The sequence below is a fragment of the Fundulus heteroclitus genome, chromosome 21 (genome assembly GCF_011125445.2).
Source record: "Fundulus heteroclitus isolate FHET01 chromosome 21, MU-UCD_Fhet_4.1, whole genome shotgun sequence".
Taxonomy (NCBI): domain Eukaryota; kingdom Metazoa; phylum Chordata; class Actinopteri; order Cyprinodontiformes; family Fundulidae; genus Fundulus; species Fundulus heteroclitus.
Window position 1 is genome coordinate 16769896 of NC_046381.1, and position 19809 is coordinate 16789704.

General features: G+C 39.1%; 1 protein-coding gene across 1 annotated transcript in view; it reads left to right on the forward strand.

Moving 5' to 3' along the window:
- Nucleotides 1–2521: 2521 nt before the first annotated feature.
- Nucleotides 2522–19809, forward strand: part of kcnb2 (potassium voltage-gated channel subfamily B member 2) — a 147324-nt gene continuing 130036 nt past the window's right edge. The window contains exons 1-2 of the mRNA XM_012857377.3: nt 2522–2854; nt 4066–4765. Of these exons, the coding sequence (XP_012712831.2) occupies nt 4181–4765 (585 nt within the window). The 5' untranslated portion in view covers nt 2522–2854; nt 4066–4180. The remainder of the gene's footprint in view (nt 2855–4065; nt 4766–19809) is intronic.

A 19809-nucleotide genomic window follows, 5' to 3' on the forward strand; every position in this document is an offset into this window, starting at 1 on the left:
ATAAACAAAAGTGATGTGCTTCAGTTTTCGGTGTTAACTTGTGTAATGCCTCAGTGATGATTTGAAACTACATAGTTCTCTGTCACGGTTTAAGAAAATGTTGAAATGTAAAATAATAAATGCTTATGATGCCAGCTGATTTGAATGTAATATAATTAAGGATTATAAGTTCATTAAATAATTGTGATATTACATTTTTTTTTAGTAAAGATATACTTGGTGGTTCTGGTGGGATGGGCATTAACAAGCCATGTGCTTCAGCCTATCCCTTTTTCGGATACTGATTGTAAAACTGATTGTAAACTTTTTGTCTGAAGTGGCTGTCTATTCCTCAGAGATGTATTTTAGTTATGAATCTGAAATAAAAGCTATTCATTCATTCATTCATTGAAGACACATCATGAAGACTAAGAAACACAATAGCACTGCAAAAACTGATCTAAAAATAAGTAAAATGTTCTTAAAGTTAGTGTATGTGTCCTTGATTTGAGCAGGTAAATAAGATTATTTATGAGTATATTGACCCCTAAAATAAGATAATTAGACATCCTGTACTTGAAATAAGATGATGGAGATGAGTTGTTCCTATTTTAAGTGCATAAATCTTGTTCCATTGGCAAATCATCTTATTTACCTGCTCAAATCAAGGACAAATACACTAACTTTAAGAACATTTTACTTATTTTAAGTTCTGTTTTTGCGGTGAGGCAAGTCAAAGATAAACTTGTGGAAATGTTTAAAGTAAGCTTAGGCTTTTAACAATATCCAAAACTTTCGGCATGTGACAGATTTCCTAAGCACATATAGCACAAGTGGAACTTATACCATATATTTTTAGGTACAAGGTACAAGTTAGGTACAGGTTCTTTTTTTCCTGCCCTGTCTGGCCAGGAAAAGAGAGCATTTTTTAGAGAACCAGCCCAGAGGCCCATGGTAACTTTGAAGGAGCTGTGGAGATCCATAGGTGGGAGAATCTGTTGGCAGAACACCAATCTGGCTCTTATGGGGGAAAAAAACAATGTGAGGAGGAAAACTGACACTGTTCATCTGCATAAATGCACGGTTTACCCAGGGAATGGTGGTGACAGCATCATGCTCTGGAGATGCTTTTCTTCAGCTGAGACAGGAAATCACGTCAGTGTTAATGGAAAGATAGATGGAGTGAAAAATGGAGAAAATCCCAAACATACAGTCATAGGGTGCAGTGGTGGTGCAGGGCCAGAGCACCTGACCCATGATCGGAGGGCTCAGTCGTCGGTGTGGCTGTTCTTGGTTTAAGTCCTAGCCAGTGGACCTTTGCCGCTCAGTCTTCCCCCTCTCCCAACCCCATTACTTGGTGACTTACAGTCAAAAAAAGGCCACTAGAGTGTGTGTGTGTGTGTGTGTGTGTGTTTGTGTCCCCACATCTCCACCTGAAAAAATAGATACAGTCAGAGCTAGATTGGCTTAGTCAATAACCAACGTGCAATAACTAATGTGCAATCCTATTTAATACACTGTGCAATAATCCTGAAAGAAGTGACTTCTGCTGCTATTGCCACCTGAATATATGTCAATGCACATGTATATAAGTCACCGTTAATGTACATAAGACATCCTCTGCCTTATTTCTATTTTGTATTTTTATTCTTATTTTTCTTATTTACTTATCCACTGTATAAACGAGGACACACCGTATATAACCGATGCACCTTGTCCTACTTTTGGCGCCTTCTTCTGATTATTGACTACTGAGCCAATGTGACAATTGAATTTCTCCAATGTGAGATCAATAAAGCCTATCTTATCTTATCTTATCTTATCTTATCTTATCTTATTAAGAGAATCAATTGCATGAAAAACTCATGTTTATGGGCAGGATCAATCCAACCGGACTCTATCAGAGCTATTTTGCAAACTCCACAAGCCTTGCATGGTGTTCTATTATCCTAAAGTTTTGGAGACTTGGAGGCTGGGGATTTTAAAGTTCTTAGAAAGCGCTAAATGAAACGGGTTTCCACAGGTTTTCAGGAAGATCCTTCACAGCCGCACAGCGGAAAGTCACTGACTTTATTTAGAAACAGGGGGCAACACAACAATTCATGGTCATCTCAGTAAAAAGTAGCCTGCAGCAAAAAGGTGTCTCCATCACATGGCGGCATTACTTTATTGTACCACAGAAGTGTTTCTTATTTAATTTCATTGCTGTCCATCTACAGCTGTTGTCAATGACAAATACCTGGTTTGGATCACCTTATTATTTTTCAAAGAATAACAAATAAAAAAATAAAAAATAAAAATAAAGCAACAGCTCAGTTTTTTCCCCCGCTCAGGCTTGTTTAATTGAGTTCACTTGGGGAGGACGATCACCTCTGCGCTGTGTGTTGCAGCCTGTGCAGTGCGCGCCCCTGCGCTCATGCTTTCTGTAGTACACAGCGGGACACTCCGCAGTTCGCTCATCCCTCTCTCCTTCCCTTTGCCTTCTTTTTACGCGTTCGACGTCTCTGCATTGACAGCGCTTCAGCCAGCCAGTCTTCTTCAGAGCTCTTTAGGAGGTGGAAAGGCGCAGGACACGAAAGCGTTCCGATGGCGAGGCGCTCCATGTGGTCGTTTTTAGAGAAGGATTAAATCTTCTTTTTTTTGTTCTCCCACCATTTCTCTCTCTCTCTCTCTCCCTCCCTTCCTCTCTCTCTCTCTCTGTCAGTGTTTTCTCTTCCACACTCATTTTCCACATAATGTGGGACGCGCGTTGTGTGCGCGGAGTGCTCCCCTCAGTCGCAGCCGCCTAACTGAAGGGGGATCCCGGCTCGGTTTTTCCACCTCTGCTCCTTTAGGATAAAGAGGAGTTTGCATGAGGCTGGTTTGCAGCGGCAAGGTGAGACTGGCTGTTTTCATTCGATATTACCAAATGCTGGTAGCCTGTTAACACTTTAAACTTAGTCCAAAACGAGTTTGTGGGCTGTCAAGAGTGCAGATACTGGAGGTAGTTGGTGGATTGTAAGGGGGATCATAGTGATGGGGAACATATGCAGTGTAACAGGTTTGCTGCAGTGTCTGTGTGCGTGCGTGCATATATATATATATATATATATATATATATATATATATATATATATATATATATATATATATATATATATATATATTATGCACGCCTCATTTCTTCCTCTCCTTTCACACCATATACCCTACGAAACAGGCATGCTTGAGCCAAATTTGTTATTCAAATCAGCAGAAGGCAAATGTAACTAAAATCTATTCAAGAAAAAGCTCTCATATGAGATACACACAATCTCATATTCTCAGTCCTGATTAAAATGTTAAATCCCCAAATCTAATATATTAATATTATTATTATTATTATTATTATTATATTTCCCCTTTGCGGCACAATAAAGGATTTGTTATCTTATTTTATATTATCTATTATTATTGTTGCTTCAGTTTATTGGGACTGTGCAAATGCACTACCAATGCACAACAGAACAGAAATGCATTTGCATAAAAACTTGTAACCATCAATCCAGTTGATTTCTGTACAATCGAAACATGAGACAGATTCAGACCGATAACATACGGTCCAGTTTGGTTCTAACTACCATACAGTACAATCTAATGCACTTGATAACAAAATGTCTATTGATAAAAAAAAGTTATCCATCGAAGTAATGCTAGCAAACATCATTGGACTGAATGAAAATAATGTTCTAATAGGTGTGATGAGACTTGAGAAATTCTGCTATACTTACAGACACCCAAAGCTGGATTTGAAGCATGGTCTGCTCTTAGAGTAGTGCTCTAGTGAGATTCTACAGCCTCGCTATAAAGAAATGTTTGTTCGGACCTCAGAGCAAAGCACCCATATTGACTGGTAAAGTGAAATCATTGATTTAGCCCAATGCTTTCTAAGAAATGTAATGGAGGGGGTCGATAACACTGTGCAGCTGTCATAACGTTGACTTGAAGACATAAGGTAACAGCTGATCCATGTCTGCAATCTGAAGAGAGGTACTCTGCATTTGGTGATTTGTTTTTTTCATGTTATCAGTAGTAATCGCTTTTTGTTGTTTCTGTTTTGTTTTTCAGCCATGGGGGGACTTGCCTAAAGAGGATCCAACATAAGTCAACCTTTTTCCCGTTTTCTTTTCTCTTCGCCATTCACCCTGGTAACATCCTCCAAGAAGTTTCCGTTTCCATCATCATGGCCGAGAAGCTTGGACCGGCGGGGCCTAAACCCAACAACATCCGAACTGCACCACCGTTGCCTCCCGAGCCCATCGAGATCATCCGGACCAAAGCCCGATCGCGAAGGGTCCGCCTCAACGTCGGCGGTCTGAACCACGAGGTCTTGTGGCGAACCCTGGATCGCCTGCCCAGGACCCGGCTCGGCAAGCTACGGGACTGCAACACCCACGAGTCCCTCATGGAGGTCTGCGACGACTACAGCCTGAACGAGAACGAGTACTTCTTCGACCGGCACCCGGGCGCCTTCACCTCCATCCTGAACTTCTACCGCACGGGCAAGCTGCACATGATGGAGGAGATGTGCGCCCTCTCGTTTGGCCAGGAGCTGGACTACTGGGGGATCGACGAGATCTACCTGGAGTCTTGCTGCCAGGCCCGCTACCACCAGAAAAAGGAGCAGATGAACGAGGAGCTGCGACGGGAGGCTGAGACCATGAGGGAGAGGGAGGGAGAGGGAGAGTTCGATAACACCTGCTGCCCGGAGAAGAGGAGGAAACTGTGGGATCTCCTGGAGAAGCCCAGCTCCTCCGTGGCTGCCAAGGTAAGAATCCGAGACTGGAAAGTGAGACCGGGCCGCCTCAGTCTCACATTTCCTGCTCACAATCAAAGCTGAGCACTCTGGTTGCATAATAACACATTGCAGGCATGGTTGTTAAAGACCAACTCCCACGTGCGCTTCAAAACATGCTCATGAGTTTATCAGCGTGAATCTGATACGGTCGGTAGAAGCAGTTGTTAACAGTGAGGCTTTTCACAGGATGTGACTGAATGCAGAAGGCTACAAAAAGATTTCAGATATTTATGTCTGTGCCATTATAAAATACCAATAGCTTGAATTTATGTTCTTTGTAAGAAGAGGTACATGCCTGTTTTCCGATACTTTGCTTTGTGCCGGTCTAAGTGACTGGATGATGGAACAGGATTCTCACAGGGGTTAATATACCTAATAGCTTTTTACGTGTTTGCGTACGTTTGTTTATCTGATTTCATTCAAAACCAAGTTTTTCTAGGTTCTGGGTATACACTCCTGCTATGTTAATCGATTAACGCGTCCTTTACTCCTGTTGAGACTTGGCAAATTCTCATCCACCACGGCACACAATCCTCACCCGGACTGAATGTTTAATGTGGCACGTCAGTTTTGATGAAAACCAGTTATTGGCGTTTTATGGCATCCTCCAGTAACCTTATCTTCTCATTGTGCAGTACCGGGAACTGTTTGTATCCCATTATAGTCCCGGGTTTTGTGTGTGTTTCTGTGTAAAGGTCAGAGACTGCAAGACTAGAATACAATCAGACCTAAGGACTATTCCACTTTAAAAAAAAAAAAGAGCGGGCTGCTGTTTTTATTCTATAGAGGTAGAAGTTTTAAATCATCTCAGATTTAAATTATTATCGTAATATAATTGATGTGATTTCCTACTAAATAAAAAATAAAAAAAGGGCACCAAAAGCATGCTGTTTGCTGACGTGTTTACAGGATGGACGGGTTCATCTCTAAAAAAAAAAAAAACCTGTAAGGAAAAGAGCAGCTGCCTACAAGGAATAATAAAGCAGGCTATATATTCTGTTGTAGGGGCGTGTGGCTGCCGGAGGTTCTGAATTGATTGAAGAATATAAGCCTAGAAATGTTCCACTTGCTCATAATATCGGTGTAAAATAAAAATACATACTATATATATTTTTACATTTGTAATTCATAGACTTTTTTTTTCTGTCATGTACAAGTTGTGTAAGACCAACTTCAATTTCATACAGCAGTGCTCCTCTTCATAAAGCAGGAGGTACCAATACAATAAGCTCTGTTTTCCAGGAACATAAATGGTAAAAAAAAAAAAAAATTAATTAATTGACCTGCTGATTACTGATCAGAGCTCATTAAGGCAAAATTGACTGAGTCTAAACTGCTGATTGATGCATCTCTAGTTTTTGAGCTTTTCTCTTAAAACGAGCAGTGTATTGCTTGCCTATGCATCTTGGCCCGCTGAAGTAAACCCTTTATTAAGGCATTGTTCTTTAAAAGAAAACATCTAATGGGTCTTAATGTATAGAGATGGATTATCTTGCTGTTGGCTATTATGCAGCTTTACCCCCTTCCTGCATTATTGACATATTCCCTATTTTCTGTGAATCAACCAGTGGCGGTGATTGACAATGATCCTGTCTCAGCTTGATTACAGCATTCATCCTTTATAGGAAAGCCGTGCATCATATGAATTAATTAGACAGAGACTGCCGATATCTAATTTAGGGCGGACTCATGTGACAGCAGTTGAGTAATTTGCCCTGCCGTGCGATGTCTGAAGTGATTTGGTGCTCAATACAGTTCTTTTTTTTTTTGACTCCAGACACATCTGTAGATTGCTGACTCGCACACTGTCATGAGGGGGAAGCCCTTGGTTCATGCAAGGGAAATCCCATCCTAAATCAAATTGCATTACCGTTCAGCTGACAGGCCTATGTGGAAAGCCTGTTCACGACTCCAACAGCTCAGGCTATCGGCAGCTGAAAGTCACGCGGAAGTAGAATACTGGGGCTGCATACCGCCGTACAGGAGCTCCTTGAGTTCAGGGAAGCCTTTTACAGCACACATATCATGCAGTCAGCTCTCTTGAAAGCCCCTGACTAAGGAAATGCTATTACTAGCCCGCTACACAGCCATGTGCTTTCATACAAGGCAACCGAAGCTCTTTGTCAAATGCAATTTGTCTCCTGGCACACACATTTCCCCTTGCTTTTCTTCCTTTCTTTTCCTGTTACTCAGTCTCCATCATTCATTAGAGCCAGATCTGGTGCTTTATGCCACCTACAGCCCCTTTGGTCCTCAAATAAAGGTTAAGCATGAAAGTAGTGACCTTTTCCGTGGGGTCAATCAAGCCGTGATTTCATTCAACAAGGCTCACATGGGCTTGGAGTTAAAACTGAAAAGATAGAGATCCAATATACATTGTATAAAAATCTAGTAGCTAGACGCTGCGTAGAGATAAACAGAGGAGCCACAAGTGATGCAGGAAAGGCAGCAGAAAAGACAACTGGCAGAATAACGCTTGGAGGGATCAAACCGGTGCAGTAGGTTCGGCCCAGGTTGCCGAGCTTGATGTTTGCAAACTTTTAGCAATGAATTATGAATCAAGCTTTAAAAACAAATATGCAATGTTTGTTTATGTGTAACGGTCAGTTTTATTTTCCTCATGGCAATGCTACCGTACATGCTTGTCGTTCTGCAGAAAGCTAAGAGTGGGTGGGGAAAGGAAAGTAGCTATTATGTCTTCCTCCAAGTTCTTGGACATGCAGACTGTAGGGCGTGCATTCATCAGGCACATTAGGGGATGAGGTTTATCTTACTGCCACATTAGGCTTAATAACGTTGTGCGTTCTGAACTCATAAACCAGTGCAAAAGTGCGGATGAACTGTGTTGGCAAGAAATGTACAAGCACATCTTTCTATGACGTTGTGACCTCTCACAGTAAAGCTTTTGGAATGCCATTATTCTTCCTGCGTTATTGCTTTCATATTAATGTTATTTTTAAGACGTCTCCACCCACCCAAATATTTTAGCTGACTGGTAGCAGCTCCAACAGGACATAAGCACCCTTCCTAAAGCAGTGGTCCCCAAACCACTCAGCTTCAATCCCACAAAATATTACTTAAGGACACTACCAAGTCAAGAGAGCACAAAAAGTACCAGCAGGCAATATAGCAGTTTTACATGTTTGCAAATACTCCTTAATTCTCCTGTACCATTTGTAGCATAAATGTGTTATAATTATAATTTTTCTGTCATTTACAGTGATTTTTGATTTCATGATGCCACCTTTGTTATTTTAAGACTCCCTGTGGGGTTCCCACCCTAACTTCCGGAACCACTGACCTACACCAGTAGCTACACAAACACTGTTATGGACTATATACAAGTACACGACACGGCCTTCAAGGTACCAAACTGTTTTGCCGCCCGTGGGATACCCCAACATACAAAGAACTCCACCCGACAATACTCACAGGCAACAAAGCATATGGCAGCCCCAGATGTTCTTTCATGGCCTGGCACTATTGAGCCACTTTGATGGCTAAAAGGGGACCAGCTCAATTTTACGCTGGCGGTCGTTAGAGTAAGACTGATTGCTGTAAGGGGCAGCATCTGGCTATTTTCTCTTGTGTTTCTTTCTTCCAAAACGTGCTTAGTCAAACTTGTGCCAATTGATTCTTTTGTTTAGAGCCCCGTCCCATTCTGTATAAGGCTCTAGCTGTGTTTCTCATGCTTAATCAATGAAAGCCTCATCCTGTTACGGTTTCTTGTATGAGTGACACTTTCGATGAGCCCGTCCTCCTTCTGCTCCACACACAACCAAACATTGCGGTACTTGTTCATTCACTAACACACGAGAAATCATCTTGTACCGCTCCAGCTTCAACAGTTTGTGTCTGAACCAAAAAAAAAAAAAACGGTTCAGGTCAATCAAGTTGCATTATTGTAGTTTAAGGCGGGACATACCGGTGCGATGAACGCAAGAGCTGACGAGCCCACAGCCTAAGCCAACATGAACATGGCCGTGCAGGAGGACGCACGCATAGCTGCTGCTATCACATCTGTTTTGTGAGAATCCACGATTTCATCTTTGAAAAAACAGCAGCAATCAACAGCTTATCTTGTTGTGGTTTCTCATCACGCCTGCTGCTTATACGTGTTAATTTGATACTGTGATTGGCAAAAACCAACCTTTGGTCAGTTTGGAGCGTTCTGCTCCTTTCCCCAAACAGATTAAGTGGGAGCAGTCCCAGATTGATAATGTGTAGAACGTAGAGTGCTATACATTATCAATCTGGTCTGGCCAAGTTAGTGAATCTGTAATCAATTAAAGAATTAAATCCAGATTATACCAGTCACATTGTAGTTTTCACACATTTATCAATCTCAGATTGTCTTAATGCTAGAACAGCATTGGAAACGTTTTTTTTTTTTGTTTTCACTATTGGAATAAATGTTTCATGAATCTCATTCTATATTTATGGATCTATAATCAGTGTGGGACACTGATACTTGAGCTTTGATCAATCATCCTATGTAACATTTTAAAGTAGAGGTGGTGAAATGCAGTCCAAGACTCTTGAAAAACACTAGAATTGGCATTAAGATGGCACCAAACTATTAGATGATTATCAATTACTGACTTAAACTTTGTTAGCCACACGCAGGTTACGTTCTCATACCTTGGGGTATAACTAGACATGCAAATTAACAATAAAAATGTGTTGCTTGTGCAGCTGACATATAACTTTTATAGCAGAGAGCCATATTTCACATGTCAAAACTAACATTGCTCTGACAAACACATATCTACAAAATACTACAGCTGTAGTATCTTAATACAGCTAAGAACTTGCATTAAGTCTTAGCTGATGTAGAGTTTTGGGATAGAAATTGGAATTGGACCTTTGGGCAATTTATGGGTCCAAACTGTGCAACCTAAACAATTTTAAATATATTTATTCAAAATGAAGAAATTTATGATACAAATAGTCCACATTAGGAAATCTCTGTCTTAGCACATTTAGTTTTATTTGGATTTGTGTAGCAAAGGTCTTTGTTTAAAAACAGTTATTAATTATGCTTTCAAATTGCCTTTTGTGTTTTTGCTACGTATATTTTAATGATAACATAGTATCTTACACCCTTATAGAGTCTGATACAGTTATTTCGCATGGACTTTTTTCACAATGAGTAAACGATCTAGTTGTACAGAAGATACAATGAGCTAAGGAGCTGATTATGCAGATTGTGTCATTGCTGTATAATCCAATGAAATGGGCATGATTTTGCTCCTGTGTATCCCTCTGTAATTGCATCCACTTATTTTGATGCAAGATGAAATTTGGCCTTTTTTTATTTACGTAACTTGATGGCAAATGGTGGGGAATGACAGGAGGAAGGTAAATTATGTAGTGAACTATAAAAATGTTTGCTACCGTTGGCTGCAGTTACTAATAAGCTGTTTATATGCAAGAACATTGTCCATTTTATTTTTCATAAATAGAATTATTTGTTGTTCGATAGGGCTAATAAAAATGCTGACACAAAAAAAATTGTCCCCAGCGCATTGCATGACAAGATCTACGTCTGTGAACATTTCAGCTTGCTTTATTGATAAGAAACTGTCCCAGAAAATAATAGCAATGGGTCTGGGAGCATTTTAAAGAGATCAGTGCTTCTTCCTTCCAGAGTCAGCCAGACCACCTCCCCGCTCCCCCAACACACACTCACACCAGCCGTGTCCAGCCTTGTTCTTGCTCCTTAATGTGGATGTGCTCCATTACTCTCCTCTTTATCTAATAAGCTAGTCTAGCTAGTGGAAATAAGCAATGGGCTGGCATGGGGCAGCCTTTTGCTGGCAGGCTCCTGTGTCGTTTCTAAGGGGTGGTTTTGCTTCTGATCACGGCAGGCTTCCTCCTTCCAAACGACTGGTATCTTCCAGGCTTTAATTCACTGAGGCGAGGCTTGTAGGTGCACCAATGAAGATGCTGATGCCTGAAGAGACCAAGAAGAGCGGAGGTTGGGTTAAAGGAAAAGAGAGAGAGTTCTTTAGTCAGTCTTGAGTCAAGTTTTCTCCATCAGACGCCTCAGAGTTATATTCGAGGAGCTCCACTGGTTTTGTCTTTTAGTGCAATGAGAGTTGTTGTCAATCTTTATAAGGTTAAGTCAATATGCACACTTATTTTATACAGGCCCAGACACTCATAATATGTTTGGCAAATAGATCTTTGTAACTTTTTCCAATGTATCTGAAAAGGCACTATTCACTCTTTATTTTCTTATTCTTCCTCATAGTATTTCTCTGTACAGAGAAGCTCAAGATAACGCCAGTCGATTGGAGTTATTGTTTTTTTTTCTGGCCTTGAGCAAGTTATCCTCATGTATTACAAGAGCCGAGTTTAAGAGAAGCACACCTTCTGCCCCCCCGGATTGTTGCGTAACCCTACCAACCTCTAATCAGTACAGCCTAGCATTTAGGCACTAGCACCTAAATCCTCTTTACTCGCATTCATAATCAGATAAGAGAGAACCTCCCAGATTATAGGTGGCATGAGTTCTTCTGGCCCCCCTCATGGGAATTGAAGTAGGAGCATTTATCATCTGGATGTTCCGGGACACACTTAAAACCTGGTCCCTCATCTACCATTTGTTTTCTCTCTGTATATGTCGGCCAGAACATTGGGATTATTTTAGTTTTGTATCAATTCTGCAATGTTTTTTTTGTTAGATTTAGAGAAATACTGTGTATGCACTCAGTTTTTAGTGTAATATTCCAAACAGATTTGACATGCTGTCATGTTGTTCAGTGTTACACCTTTACTGTTGCTGTGAATTAAAAAAATTGGTTAATTTATTATGTTGTGGATACTTTGACGTCTTGTTGATAAGCAAAAATCAAATTACTCTCATAACCATTGATTAAGTTCATTCATTAAAATGTGTACTTCACCCTTCTAGACAGTTTAACACTGGTTTTAATAGATAAGATTCAATTCTATTTTATCAGGAATAATGTTTATTAAAAGAACCAATTTGTTCTTTAATGATTTGTTAAAGATTGTAGGAAAAAATACATTTGATATCAATAAATTCCTGTTGTATATTGCTAAAATAAAAAAACCTAAGACTGACATAAATCTCTAATCCACAAGACAAATACATTTCTCTGTTACACACTATTTGTTGATGAAGATATCATTTAAAGACAGTCTCTCTGTTATATAAAAAATAAAGCTTTAAAAATATCTAAATGTTATCAAGAATCCGCTTCAGTTCAAGTTGTAGTTATGTGGAAAGTCATTTAATAGTGTAATCTGTTATTGTGGAACCTATTTCCAATGTAAGAAAAGAGAATAAAATGGGAAATTAGAAGAAAATTTAATTTCCTATGTTATAAACTTCCAGAGAACCCAGCAGCATTCATGTTGGAGTCCTCTCAGAACAAGAAAAAATGCAGCGGCGTTTTCTCAGTCTCTGTATTTGTGTCTATGTATCTAATATAAATACTAAAAAAATGCTGAATTTATATTATTCTCTTATACCGCTGTATTTTTGCTCAAGGTGGTTTGTACATACGATATGGTGTATATACTATATACTGTATATCATACTACAATCTTACACTAGCTCATGGCTTAATATGGCATGCATTTATTAAACTTGAGCCTTTTATTTAGTTTGTGGCTTAGGCCGAAAAAAAAAAACAGCATTTGTAGAATATGTAACAAAAATGTGACATAAATGCAAATTATCCTCAATTTAGCATATTGAACCACATGTAAATCCACTTAAATCCATATATATATATATATATATATATATATATATATATATATATATATATATATATATATATATATATATATATATATATATATATATGTATATGTGTATATGTATATATATATATATATATATATATATATATATATATATATGTGTGTGTGTGCTAGAAGTTAAAAGAAAAAAGCTCATCCACCCCCCTTTCATTTTGCTTTGTACAAATAATCAAAGCCTCGTGTGCCGTCGTGCATTATCATAACGAGTGGGATATTACATGCATAGGAATTAATGCCAGGATGCAGTTCAGTGGCGCTGGTGTCTCAAAGGAGTCCACTGGGCTGTCTTAGGGCTTATTGTGCTTGACCGTGCGCAGTATGAGTCATGAATGGAGACATCATTAGGTAAAACTCATGAGGCACGCCTAATCCTAAATCTGTTATCCTCCCTGCTGAAGAAGGGATGACAACAACATACTGATGTAAGAAAACGCTGTAGCATAGGTTTATATTGTAAACAACACGGCCAATCTAAGCCAGGGCTAATGAGAGTGGCCAGATGGTGTTGGAGGCCAGGTTCTACGAGTAATTGCCCCTGTCATCACGAGAGCACAACTACTGAGGATTTGCTAACTAAACAAGCCTTTTACTCCATTACTACAACTAAAAATCTTTTTCATGGATGATTAACCTTTCGCAGAGGCCACGTAGTTGGCTTTCCTTTATACTATCCTAAAAACACATGAACATATAATTTATAGGGAAATTAAGAAAGAAATATATTATTACAATTTTAGAAATGGAAACAATATCTGTATTCAATTATAAACTTTATCTACCTTTAAAATTATGTCATACTAAGAGCTTTTACAATAAGCTTTTGCTGTAAGAATAACAAAAGTATGATTTACCTTCTTCAAACTCATCGTGTTTTACCTTTTTAGTTCATAAAGAATTTGATGGCAGGGAGAAGAAACATCAGTAAAGGCAGAGCAACCGCTAATAGAAATATTTATTGGACTCACAAAACCACATTGGTGGCAGATTATGGAAAATTACTTTAAATCATCAGTTGTTGAAGAAGGTACAAAATCTCCCTGGGACGTGTACCAATTGAAAGATGGTCTGTTGGAAATGTACAGAGGCATGATGGGAAACTGGTATCATCAATCAAGACAATGACGGACCATGAAACATTTGAATTAAGGTTGTATAGGTCTTATCCAAGGTAGTGACTGGGTAAAGTAGGAAATGTTAGGACAGAAAACTACAGTGGTTTAAAAAAAGTTCCTCATCTGTTCTTTATTTTTATATATATGTATATATTTTAGCCTATTTGTTGTTTCTGGACAGGTTGTATTTAAGTGATTTATTGAGTCTGCTGCCCAGGCAGTAATCAGGCTCTGGTGTTGCTCGTAAAATTGAACCAAAACAATGTGGTTATTCATAATTTAACAAGAGGGCAGTTGTATTTTCACATAGAGGTGGGTTTCGCTTTTTTCTTTATCATCCTTAGTCTTTTGAAAACTGCTTTTATGTAATTACTCAGGTTTTCTTTGTGTGACACTATAATTTGTTTGATGATCTGAAACCTGAACATCTGACAAAAAAGAAACAAAAAACAGAAAAAGATTGTTGGGGGGGGGAAATACTTTTTCCTCACCAACAGTAAAGGGAAGATTCTTTGGATGCGAAATGCCAGTTCGTTAACCTTTCGTCCATGCCATTTTGCAAAGGTCTGGATGGCTTTATAGCTTGCCTGATTTGATACTCAGGGCCAGACAATTCTACTGGAACAATGCCACTTGTACATCACTTCATCAAAATGGATATTAAACAATAAAAAAAATAATAAAAACATCCAATTTGATAATATGAAAATGTCAAACCTTTATCAGAGTTGGCTTAAGCAAGGATTATTTTTATTCTAATCATACAGCTTCCATTAGATGCATGTGTTTGGCTTACTGAGCCAGCAAGCAGTCCGTCCAGTGGACCAAATGGGCCAAAAGCTCTAGATCCAGCTGCCATCAGAGTAAGACATAAATCCCATTGAAGGGTAGGGGGAGACTGTGTGGACCCACAGCAACTAGCAGCGCTGGCTGGTGCTGCCAGTTTGAGTGGCACGCCGAGTAAGAGGCTAATGTGTTCCTTCCTCCTTCTGCCCTACTCGTCTCCTTGCCGTCCCCCTGATCATTGCTCCCTCCGCCGCCTCGAGGGACGTTCGTTCATCTTGTGCGCTGCCGTCCCCCCCCCCCCCCCCCATCCCAGAAGGCATTGGTAAAAGTGGGGAGATGGAGAGGAGTGGGATAGGAGTTTAAAGGAGTCATCATTCTAAATGCTATGAACCCCAGGTCTCCATTACGTGCTTCAGTAATCTCTCTTCACATTTTCACAGCTCACAGCCAGCCTTCCACATCCATGCACAGTCAAACAGCATTACATATATTATGCCTTCATAATGTGTCGTACACAAGCAGGTGCTCCTGCTCGCGCGGAGGACACACACTGAAACATACACACCTCTTTATCTGAAAACCCTCGAGTACTGCTGAACTGGCGTTTTACGAGTGCCACAACACAACAGTTGCTATGCTGTTTTCTCCTTCCTTCTCTCCATGCCATGTCTTTTTTTTCTATCCTTCAGTTCTTTGACTTATTTCCCTCCGCGTGCTCTCACAGCCATTCTTTACCCCCAGCACCCCCCGCCATCACAGCGACAGTTCTCCAATTCATCTTACAACTCTTTTCACCTTTCCTCTGTATTTTCCATTTCCTGCATATTTCAGTCTTCAACTCTTTGGAAAACTGAGTTATAGCTCCTTTTGCTGCTTCATCTTGGGAGCTTTGACGTTGGAGATCATTGGTATTCATTGTAGTGTTCTCACGTTTGACTCCTCGTCAGTCTTGACAATGTTTGATCACAGGTGGATAGAGAAGTGTTTCATTGCCTACTTGGTCCCTTCCAGTAGAGCTACAGCACAGAAACGTGTGCCCTATAGCTTCACAACTTTGAAAGTTTGGATCATTGTTTATTTTTTATTGTTTTTGCAAGAAATCGGCATCTACATTACATGTCCCTGGGATTTGAATCAAAATAACTTTATTACCTATTCTGCACCAGTAGGGGGCAATGTCATTGACATTAAGAACGTTAACAATTGACAGATTAAATAATAAAACGCATGTAATTTAAATGTGAATGGGGTTGCAGGTGGAGTAATTTTGTTATTGTTATATTCTTTAGGCAGATCCTTTTTGTTATGTATTACAAAAAACGTCTTTGCCATCTGATTCCAGTCAAAAATCCTGTAACACCAATTCTTCGCCAGTAGGCGGCCATACGGTCGACATTAATGATATCAAACTGCAAATTGTGATTGTGAACGTAGCTAAATTGTTGCTAGCCTATATACTAATAAGGGTTTCTTTATTTTAGTTGTGGTGTAGGTTGCATTTTATACATAGATTTAATATTTTAAAGTGCACATCTTTGGGTTGCATTTTGTGGTATGTAAAAATGTAGTTTATTGGAAAAATTCTAGAAAAATAGCATTTTCTGGAGGACATTAATCATTTAAATGATGTATCTAAATATAAAAAAAAAGTTTGAGGATAAAATGCATAGACAGGCATTAGAGGCAGTCCACTACACAATTATAGTTAATAAGACAGTTCTTCTCCCTAAAAACGCTGTTTGCGTGTGGAAAGGAGGTGTAAACAAAGCACTACTTCTCACGTTTGCTAAGTATTCATATTAGGGTGACTATGGGCCTTAATATATAAGGGTTTTGTCAGAGATATAATTACAAGCAAAAGACATTGAAATGTAATTAGTGGTAATACATACTGACTATCCCCAAATTTAAATCCCCATTGTTATGCTCAACCAACAGGAATATTTCAGATTCTCAGAATATTGCATAAAAAGAAGATTATCAACTTAATTTTGCTTCCTTCTACCAAATTTTTGTGCTTGTACGGTTTCTGCGGCAACCGTGATGTGCTATGGTGACATGCTGACACCCAGGGAGCATTTCCTCTCCATACGGGCTGTGTGAGATGCACAGCAGCTGGTAACTCAGCCCCCACAACCAACCCCGGATGCAAATTTAAGGGAGGCGTTTGAGCTCTGCATCACCAGTACGATCAGCGAGTAAAGCCTGTCCTGGAATGGCGTGTTTTGCAAGGGTCAAAAAAAAAAAAAAAAAAAGCTGGCTGGCTTCTGCTGTTGTGACTTGTGACAAATGGCTCTTAACCCACGGAAAAACAGGAGCGTTTCCTGTTCAGTGTAGCAGTGTGTTTCGATGAGGTCAGGCTGTTGTCTTTAGCGGAGGGGACCCAGCTGATCTCATTTGTTGAAACTTCTGTGACAGGAATGAAGAAGTGAAATTGCTCTTTCTCGTGCCCCAGCTCTCTAGGCCAATAACTGGATCAGAATGAGAGCTTGAGATTGTTGGACTGAAGAGATTAATTAAAAAGCTCTGCAGTGTGAAGGAGCCTCTCAGGATAAATGAAAGAGCACTTGTTAGCCTGACTGATATACCGGGGCACTGTGACAGAGGAAATGTGTGTCATTGCATTTGCCTCCAGTCGCCCCACACCTCCACCTTCTAGTCCTCACATTTACTCATCTATGCCCTTTTTTAGCATCTCTGCTGGACCATTTTATTCACCATCTTTCTCTCTTTATCACCACATTTGTTTTTTCTTGTGTAATCATGCTGGTTGGCGTCACCGTGGGCAGAGCTGCCAGCTGTTTGCTGTCTCCACGCACCCCAGGAAGTGACAGAGTAAATTATTATATCTCCTGCTCTTTGTTGTGGAACGTGATGCCTCCTGAGTCACAAAAGGGCCTCGCTGCTCGCCGAGGCAACTTAAATAGATAAATGCCCTTAATTTTGTATTTACCTCTGTCTGGCATCCACTGAGCTTTTGCTTCATCCTGTTTTCTTTTCTTAGGCGGACAGAAGGTATTAAAAATAGGCCAAAAACGTTGTAGTTTAACGATTTTAATTGTGAACTGTATTAACCACGGACAGCTAAGATTTGACCTTTTATATACATTTAGCTGTCTACTCCCTAATCCATAACTATTTATCCCACACAGATTGCATCAAAGAATCGTAAAAAAATTAAAATAAATACCACATGAATGTTTTTAGTTGTAAGATCCAAAGTCGTGTATTCATGCCTGTAAATACATGACGACATGTTTCTTATACTTATTTATAACTCAAAAAGGTTTTAAAGTGATATATAATTAGTTGATTATTTAAAACAGGAATTTTTGGGTTGAATTTAACATCTCCTTATTACAATGATTTCATGTGAGAAACCTTGAGAAGTAAGCAGCTTCTTAAAGAATATAGTTTTATTTACAACGCTGACATTTCATTGCTCCATTTCTGAGTTTAACCAATTTTGGAAATATTGAATACATGTTGTTTCTCTTATTGGCTGATGAGTGCCTGGTGGTCTTCTTTCCTGGAAGTTGCCAGATTCCAGGGGCTGTTTTTGGAGACTCAGATTCAGAGAGAAAATAAATCAGAACCACAAAGCTGTGGCTAGAACCAAAACTAAGCACTCTACATTGGGTTTGGTTTCTATTTTCAGATGCTGCTATATTATTTTCCTTAAATTCCTACAAGACTATTTTGTTTCGGTCTCTTATTAAACTGGGAAGATGAGCTTCCATTTTCCCTCAGGGTTCCTAGTCTTTAAAATTATGTAAAGTTATATACTTTTATTTGACCATTATCCAAAGTCTGGATAAATATGGGGGTAAAAAGACTGGATATGGGGGGGAAAAAAAATTCCCGACCTTCTTGTCTTGAATTTTCTAAAGAACAAAAATCAAAAAAATATTTGTAAACATATTGTTTTTTTACATTTACTTTTATACTTAAATGTCAGTCTTTACCTTTTTCCACATCCCACATTAATTATAAATGTTTTACCCATCAGTATCTTGCTTTTTGTCTTACAGACACATTCATTAACCTGTTTTTTATAAAGGTACCAAAGCTGTTATCGTTAAAATGTGCTGTAAAAATTTATATAATTGATAAAGTTTTAATCTCAGTAACAACTTAAAAATTAAACACACTAAGTTAAGATCTAACGCACAGGCACTGTTCAAACGATTTGCATTGTCGGTTTCTCAAGACGGAGCAAAAGGCCCTCTGCGAAACAAGCTCTTACAGTTTCAGTTCAGATTAGAGAAATCTCATCTAGTGGGAACTGAAAAAAATTGTATGTGACAAGAATAACAAAAAAGGTTTAGAGACAGCACTGGTAAGGATAGTGCAGATTAAAAAAAAACAGAATGTTTTAATATTACACCCCAAAGATCAGCAGCCTATTTCATCCTCCAGTGTCTTTTTGTGATTTGTGGAACCTACAAAAGAGACTATTTTTAGTTAAATAGACAGTGTGTAACTAATTTGGCTTTTAATTTGCAAAAAATCAAGTATTGCTTTCATAAATGCATATTCTGGCAGTCTAATAACATCACATCCAAAATGAAAGCGTTCTCATAACTTAGAATTAGTAGTTTATAAATACATAGGTGTCAGTGCAGCCACAGGGAGTGCCATGTGGCATCAATATTTGCTTTTCCCTATCTGTCTTCTATATGAGGCATGCTGTTGAAGGAGGAGTATAAACAAGCAAAGACAACCATAGATCATTCTATTTGCCATTTTCTGTTGAAATGAACAATCCATATTTTTGCCCAGTGAGAGGGAAGAGAAAGTAGCCAAGAAAAGAAAAAGAAGTATTAACCAGAGAAAACAAGAGTCTATATCAGCCTAGCTATTATTACCAGGTGGAGTGGAGACAATTCATGAGGGAGTGGGTATCAAAACGGATGTTGAGGTAGCAGGCTTTCTGTTGGACAGGTAAATTAATTCAAGCACAAAAAACGCGACTCATGGAAATTATAAACGACTTTAGAGGAAAACATGTCCAAAGTCGTTTATAATAAGCAAACTTGGCAACAGTACCAAAAACCATTTCACACAATCTCCGTAGCTTCAGTAGACAGCGAGGTCATTTGTAATTCATTCGGTGCACCACTGTGTAAATCTTACACACTGGGGCTTTAAATAAAGGAATTGGAGGCTGGAAATGTGACATTTTAAAATGAATAATGTGTAAGAACCTTTCAATTAGCAAGGTTACTTTTTGCACTATTAATAACTCCAAAGCAGGGAGCAACCAAGACATTCACTGGTTCGTGTGCCAGGAGAGGCTGGAGGCAAGTCTGAGGA